Here is a 7,884-nt window from a genome sequence, read left to right as displayed (position 1 = left end):
ACTCCACTTTTATTGTGTGTCTGGTGTGGTAAGAACAATCTAAGAATCGTTAACTTTCACATCCCTGCTGTCCATGAATTGGAAGGCTTGGGACCGGAGGTGCCCGCCCTCCCTCCCTCTCTTCACCCCCCCCCCAACCCCCCATCCACGCCTGGCACAGCCAGGATGCTGAGGCGCCAAAGGGCGCTCGCGGGCCGGGCCCCGCGCTCGCAGCTCCCGGGGGAAGCCGGGGTTGCCAGGTTGGTTAACGCCTCCGCCCGCGCGCAGATTGTCCCGGGCTGAAGGCGCCACCTCTGGCGCTCAGGCGCGAGCCGCCCCTCCCGCATAGGCCTTCTCCTCGAGGCCCTCCCTCCGCTCCTTCCACGCGCCGTCGCCCATCTCAGGCACCAACAGGTGCAGCAGCCCTGGGTGTGGGTCGCCATCCCAGGATGCAGGCGTGCGAGGGCAGCGCAGCCGGACGCCGGGCCTTCGACAGCATCTGCCCCAACAGGATGCTGGACCTGTCACGGCGGCCCCTCGGCAAGCCCGGGAAGCCGGAGAGGAAGGTGGGGATGCTCGCTACCGTCTTGGCTCTGGCAAAGCCTGCTAGCCCCGCGCCCCGAATGGGGACCTGAGTTCTCCGTTTCTGTGCCTGCCTAGTTCGCTCCTCCGTGGAAGTCCTTCTCGGGATGCAGCGGCCACAGCCCAGTGTCGGTGTTCGAGGATCCCCCTGACGCAGAGCCGGCTGCACTGCCAGGTGAGCCCCGAGGCACCTGCGCGACCCCTAGATGATCCATGCCAGGGGTAGGTGCGGCGCACGCGGTCCTCAGCCCCTCTGCCCCGGGCTCCGAGGTCCTGGTTGAGGGTCCTGGCGGCGACCTGGCAGAGAGGCTTAGGGTTCTCTGGGCGCGTGTCTCTCTCGATCTCCCCGCGCAGCCCTCACCACCATAGACCTGCAGGACCTTGCAGACTGCACCTCGCTACTCGGCTCCGAAGCGTCTCCTAGTGGTGATTCTTCCGCCTCGCAGGTACTCTTTCCCTTGCTTGGAGCTTGGCCACCTTCAGAACCAATCGCAAACGCGGTGGGTTCATTTATTGCCTCAAAGGTCTCAAGATGGACTGGGAGTAGAGGCACATTCCGCATATTGAGGGAAGCCAAGCATCCCAGATCCCAGTTTTCTCCTCCCTCGTAGTATGTTACTAAGTTCCCATTTTCGGAGCCGGTGTGGCCAATTTTTACTGCAGGGTCCCTTTGTCATTCATCTGAACAAGGCAGTTCGGAGCTGGTAGGGTGAGGAACCACGTGATGGGGGCACACGCGCACAGAATAACTTTTGTTTGCCACCCACTTCTGACCCCTCAGGAACCATTTCTATTTCGTGGGTACTAACGGAGTATCGGAGTCACTGGGGGAGAGGACAAGGGACTCTCTCTGTAAACAAGCTGGAGGAAAACGTTCTGTCTGCAGAGATGCAGAGATGGACGTTTGGGCAGCTGGCCGCTTTAAAAGTTTTATTCTGTTCCTCCCAACATGCTAGTCCTTTGCCATCTTGGGGAAGAGAAACTTTTCCCCGTTTTCCTCTACATCTTCTTCCTACTTCATCTCATTCTCTCCTCCTGCCATCGCTGACACATCCCAGCCAGAGAATGGAGCCTCCTCAGCTCCAGGACCTCAGAGGCCAGGGACTTGATTCTTCTTTGGTGGCACATGAAGTGTCCGGAAGGACAGGTGGTCTTATCCAGATGAAACCCACAGGAAGAGGACTACACCCAATTTCCTAACAGCAGATGCTGGGACCACAGGTCCATGGGAACAGGCCTCTGTAAAATTCATGACCACCATGAAGAAGCTAAGCAACATTCCTAAGGACTCCTTTACTAGCCACTTATAACCTTAGGGAAGGGGTGGTGCCCAGAAGCAGGATCTTAAGGCAAGGTTAAGTGACCTTAAGGGAGTGACCACTACTCTGCAGAGGCTGCTTAATTCTTTTTAGATCTGATGCTCAAATAAAAAGACAAGCCTAGGGCTCTGTCACCTGACCCAGAGTCCTCAAGGTCCAACAGCTACTGAGGACATCTGTCCTTTTTTCCATGAGGGAATCTGGTACAGGGCCAGAAAAAAGGGTTAGAGTCAGAGTAAGTTTTGAGTCCCCAAAATATATGACTTGGAAAGAGGGGCTTTAAGGAGAAGAAAATGATTAATACAAAGATAAGAATCAACAGTGGAATCAGTAGACATTTCTGGTGGGCATCTGGGATGGATCCCTTCATACCATGGTTCTAGAGATTCCTTTCTAACACTGGCCTCCAAGGAAGACAGGGATCCCTAAAAAGACAGACAGTGAAGCAGCCAGGAGAGAGAAATGATAAAGGCATCGGGCAATTCATCTTCTGCAGGATTCTCTCTCAGGAGGAAGAAGCATCCTGTGGACCTTGCCTACTTTCCATACTGGTGGGAGGATTAACTAAGAGATTACATAAGTAGAAAAATGTCGTCGTTGACTTGAAATGTCCATCCCTTAAGAGACTAGGAAGATACCTGGACCCCCACCTTTTTCCATTTCCTTCTCTCTCAGGCACCTGGGAACCCTGGCCAGGCAACATGAAGGTGTATCCCATCATAGGTGAAAAGCCAACTCCAACTTTTAGAGAAACTGAAAAACTAAAAAATAAAAAAATAAAATAAAATAAAAAACCCAAAACAACAACAACAACAACACACACACACACACACACACGGACACGGACACACACACACGGACACGGACATGGACACGGACACACACACACACACACCATAGCTGCTGCAGCCCCCGGAACACATACCTTTCCATAGTATCCCTGGCCCCACTGGTCACAGCCCACCTTCCCCTTTCCTTTATGGGTGAAGTGGTTAGCACTTTAAGCCTAGGCTTTGGAAGCCTCAGTGCCTACCCTGGTGTTAATGCTAAGCTCTCTGCTCTTAGAGAGGTAAGGGTGTGTGTGTGGGTGGGGGTGGGGTGGGGTTCAAGTTGGAGCTGCAGTTCCATGGGTGCACAAAGACTATGGGAAGGAGTCAGCATGGCTGCCAGACGACCGACCTGTGAGGAAGCTCAGATGAGTTGTCCAAACCCCAGGTGGGCTGGCAGGGGATGGACAGCTGCGCCTGTGGTATTTGAGACTTGGAGGAGCAGTGCTCACGCTTGCCAGCCCAAGAGAAACCTACCATTCTATGGGTGAGATGCAGCTTATAATTTCTGCTTGTTAGCCGGGCGGTGGTGGCCCACGCCTTTAATCCCAGCACTCGGGAGGCAGAGGCAGGTGGATCTCTGTGAGTTCGAGGCCAGCCTGGGCTACAGAGTGAGTTCCAGGAAAGGCGCAAAGCTACTCAGAGAAACCCTGTCTCGAAAAACAAAACAAAACAAACCAAACAAAATTTCTGCTTGTGAACCAGAGTGCATACAGACTAGCCTTAGAAGCTTCAAGGACATCTGTCTGTCTAGAATTGTTCTCTGGCTCACACCGTTGGTTTATTTTAGAATCACTCCTTGCAAACCGAAGAAGATTTCAACCTGCAGGATTTCAGAGACACGGTGGATGATCTCATTGCAGGCAAGTCCCGTCTCCTTGCAGTTAAGTAACAGAAGGGCTGCCACCTACCCAAACCAGAGACTTCAGATTGTGTAGGGGTGAAGGTGGTCAGTCCAGCCACCTGCCACTGGCCAGTCCCTCTTTCGTCAAGGGGTCAGATGCTCCCTAATAGAGGGTATCCTTTCTCTACAGTGGGGAAATCATGTCACTTGATCTTTAGACTATGCGTTTCTCAGTGCGGGTTCTGGGAATGAGGTCCCTATACTGTGGTGTGGTGTGTCAGAAGTTAAATGACAAGCGTCTACAGAGGAACAAAACCTTGTATGCCTTCCGGGCCCCAGGAGGCGTGACTGATTTCTTTCACATTAGCTCAGCAGGTGCGTATGAACAAAACAGCGAGGAAGATGAGGGATCATAGACTTTGCCTTATAAAACTCATACATACCCAATGTCTGGGTGGCATTCCCCCTCCCCCCCCCCCCCCCCCGCCCCCGTGGCTAGCTGGGCATGATTTGGAGGCAGCCAATCCAGCTCCTGCTTTCTCCCAGATTCATCCTCTTTGATGTCGCCTCCCCTGACCGACGGTGACTTTCCCTTTTCCCCTTGCGATGTCTCATCTTTCGGGTCCTGCCTCTCCCCATCGCTGGACCCACCTGCCTTGGGGTCTCCGCCGCCGCCGCCGCCCCCACCGCCTTGCGCTCCAGACCTGCCGCCACCGCCAACCGAGCAGTACTGGAAGGAGGTGGCCGACCAGAACCAGAGAGCCCTGGGGACTGCTCTCATAGAGAATAACCAAGTAAGGACACTGGTGGCTAGGAATCTTGGGGGTGAGGACAGGGCCTGGTAGCGAGCCCAAGTTGGGAGCTGTGAAGGTTGGGGTGCGCTTGTGTGGGCCGGTGGTTCTAATAGCCGGTACTGTTCCAGTGGCCCAAACTGATTCTGAACTCGCTGAATGGAGATGATCACACGCACCGGACTTTCTCTTCTCTTATTTTCGTTTTCCTTTTCTCCCTCCCCCCCCTTTTTTTTCTTTTAGAGACAGGGTCTGCTGTAGCCCAGGCTGGCCTCCAACTGCCTATATAGCAGCACTCTTGACCCCACCCCCAGACATGTGTGACATTTCTGGTTTATGGGGGTCCTGGGGACCTAGTCCAGGGCTTCATGCATAAATACTCCACCAGCAGGGCTACACTCCCAATCCAGAGCTACATTCCCAACCCCCTTCTTTTTCTTGAACTCACCATGTAGCCCACGCAGGCTTGCCGAGAATTCTGGTTGCTCTGCCCAGATTAGGACCTCCAAAGAGACCACCGTAGACCAAAGATGTCCAGAATGCAATAGCAAGGCTTACTTCTCGGCTCAATACTTTCTTGGGGAGGTTAGCTTTTGAAGGCAAAAACCACAAAATTCTTCAGAGAGGAGGGGGTTAGTAAGTACGGGTCCACCCTTGATTGGTCCTGTCTTCCTGAGCTTGGACTTTATCTTATTTTAGTTTGTCTGTTTGCCTTGTCAGGAGTTTTACAGCCCATCTCCAAAATCTGGTCATGTTATCTTGGGGGAGGGGGCATCTCATGGTTAGTCACCACCAGACAGTCTGACTTTGTACTTTTGAAACTTCTGACTTCACCCTGTCTGGGAATGGGGAACTGACTCAGTTCTGGCTATTTTAAGATATCCCTTCCCTCAGCTCTCCAGGCCTTAGGGGGAACTGGGGTGGAGGTCTCTCACTGGTCCTCCTGCCTCGGTTTCCCTGAGTTTTGGGATTACAGGTGAGCATCACTGCTCTGGGTCCCATCAGATTGGTAATTGTACTAACAGTATTTGTGGAAAGTTTTCAATGTGCCGGACTCTGTGCTTATCAGTTTACTTTCTTCTCTCACTTGATTCAACACAGAAGGTAGATAATCTCACTAGCCCCATTTTATGGATATATAAACCAAGACAGGGTGGTTGAACTTCAGAGGGAGAACCTAGATGGGCCTGTGATCCAAATCAGTACTTTTGACTGCCACCCAACAACACACTAAAGTTTAACTGAGATACAGTTTGTCCAACTACTTCATTAAATTAAAAAAAAAAAAAAAGTCAAATCGTTGGCTACTTTCGGGCGAACAAAGGTCCTGATGAGATGTTAGGGTCTGAGTTTAGACCCACCAGCACTGCGGCCTCTCTCTGATGATAGCTCTCCAACTACAGCTGCACGTGACGCTGACGCAGAAGCAGGAAGAGATCGCCTCGCTCAGGGAGAGGAACGTGCAGCTGAAAGAACTGGCCAGCCGGACCCGGCACCTGGCCTCAGTGCTGGACGTGAGTGGACAGGGGCGCGGGACACCGTCGGAACTGTAGCGGTGCGCCTGTGTTGGGGCCCCTGGGTGTCCCTGGTGTAGCAGATCTCTTCCTATCCGCAAGGCTCCAGGCGAGTCCTCCTGGCTCCAGGGCTCTCCATCTTTTACAGAAGCTGATGATCACGCAGTCCCCAGCAGAGCCCTTCCAGATCAAGGCGACGACGAAGAGGAGCCTGGAGGAGCTGTTCTGTGCGGCGGGGCAAGCAGGACAGGGTTGCTCGGAAGTGGACGCCATCCTCAGGGACATCTCCCAGCGCTGCGATGAAGCCCTGCAGAACCGCGACCCCAAGCGGCCCAGGCTGCAGCAAGAGCCAGGCAGCAAGAACTGCAGCTCCAGGAACCTGCACGGGACCTTCCGAGGGCTGCGCACGGACTGCAGCGCCAGCTCGGTGAACCTGAGCCATAGTGAGCTGGAGGAGGGCGGCTCGTTCAGCACGCCCATCCGCAGCCACAGCACCATCCGAACTCTGGCCTTCCCTCAGGGCAAAGCCTTCACCATCCGGACAGTCACCGGTGGTTACAAATTCCGCTGGGTCCCCAGCTGAGCAGGGATGTGGTTTCCCCTAAAACACTGCCCTGTATCCAGACAGAAGCGCCGGCCAGCCAGTGGGAATAACTAGAACTGTTTTCCACATCTGGTTTCCAGAATTCTCTGCAAGTGAATGCCATTCGGAAACTAACTTTTTCAGGAACGTAAATGTTCCTGAAATGTTGATACTTGTGCACTGAAATGTTCTGCTCGGAAGCACTGTATATTCCTCATCTTTTCGTGGTGAAATTGTGTGTGCATACATGTGCACACGTGCTACACACACACCATAGTCCAACTTAAAATTATTTGTTTTCTAGCGCTTTGATTTTTTTTTTTTTATTTGTTTGGGACAGGTGTCCCATAGCCGAGGCTGACCTCAGACTTGCCATGATAGCTATGAACTCCAGGTCTTTCTGCTTCCACCTCCTGAGTGCTGGGATTACAGGTGTTCACCACCACATTTGGCTGGTTTTAGGTGCGTTTCTAAGTCATGGGATACTCCAGATTTGTAAGAAGGGAGAACAGTGCAAAGAAATGATTTTTCCCCCCACTAAAGAAGCCTTCTTGGAATCATCCAATCGCCAGTCATGTAAGGATTGATTCTAGGCCCGGAAGCCTGGTATCCAGATGAGTGTTCAACACATCTGACTCAATTTCCCTCAGTCTTTGGAGTACACCTAACTGCGTCACTACTGAAAAATTTTATTTCAGTTGAAAAAAAAAGAAAGAACAGGCAAAGGTACACAATTAGGTAAATGCTGGTGCAGGACAGGTGCTAAACACATTTGCCTAAATAATCACTCCCTGTAGTTTGGTAAGATTCGTGATGGCAGGGCTTGGGTTGGCTCAGCAGTGAAGAGTGCTTGCTGCCCTTGCAGAGGCCTGGAGTTCAGATCCCAGCATCTCTTTCGATGGCTCACAACTAACTACTTGGGAGCTCCAGTCCCACGGGGTTTGACATCCTCTTCTGGCTTTTGTGGGTACCTGCAAACTCCTAGGAGACACACACACACACACACACACACACACACACACACACACACACACGAGAGAGAGAGAGAGAGAGAGAGAGACAGACAGACAGACAGACAGACAGACAGAGACAGAGAGACAGAGAGACAAAATTCTGTTTAAAAGATTTCAATGACAATGTGCATGGCAATGTCTCCATGCATTCGGCCTCATCAGCGCAAATAAAAGAGCCCCGGCCAAGCCACACTTAGTTCAGAAGAAAGGCCGGTTGCTTTAAGCAAATGATCTACACTACACAAGCTGGGCCCCTCATCATGCTTTGCGTTATGTGGCTGGATCTTCTAAGTAAAATCCAGTGGACTTGGCTTCGATTCTTCTCTTCCCGTGGTCCGCAGTTCCTTCCCCCCACCCCCGCCCCCACTCTGTTCTGAAATGACATGGACGGCATATGTCATCTGTGATTCGTCTCTACCCCCACAGCTCTCT

At 52.4% G+C, this 7,884-nt stretch overlaps 1 protein-coding gene across 1 annotated transcript; it reads left to right on the top strand.

The window, feature by feature from the left end:
* The first annotated feature begins 379 nt into the window (after positions 1-379).
* Positions 380-7,528, top strand: Mcidas (multiciliate differentiation and DNA synthesis associated cell cycle protein). The gene is made up of 7 exons (XM_006983657.3): positions 380-545; positions 640-736; positions 916-1,007; positions 3,498-3,570; positions 4,098-4,345; positions 5,746-5,856; positions 6,005-7,528. Exons 1-7 carry the CDS (start codon positions 429-431, stop codon positions 6,437-6,439), a joined length of 1,173 nt encoding a protein of 390 aa, XP_006983719.3. The 5' UTR covers positions 380-428; the 3' UTR covers positions 6,440-7,528.
* Positions 7,529-7,884: the final 356 nt, after the last annotated feature.

This window comes from Peromyscus maniculatus, chromosome 15 (assembly GCF_049852395.1).
Source record: "Peromyscus maniculatus bairdii isolate BWxNUB_F1_BW_parent chromosome 15, HU_Pman_BW_mat_3.1, whole genome shotgun sequence".
In the NCBI taxonomy this organism is placed as follows: Eukaryota; Metazoa; Chordata; class Mammalia; order Rodentia; family Cricetidae; genus Peromyscus; species Peromyscus maniculatus.
This window is presented reverse-complemented; position numbering and strand designations above follow the sequence as displayed.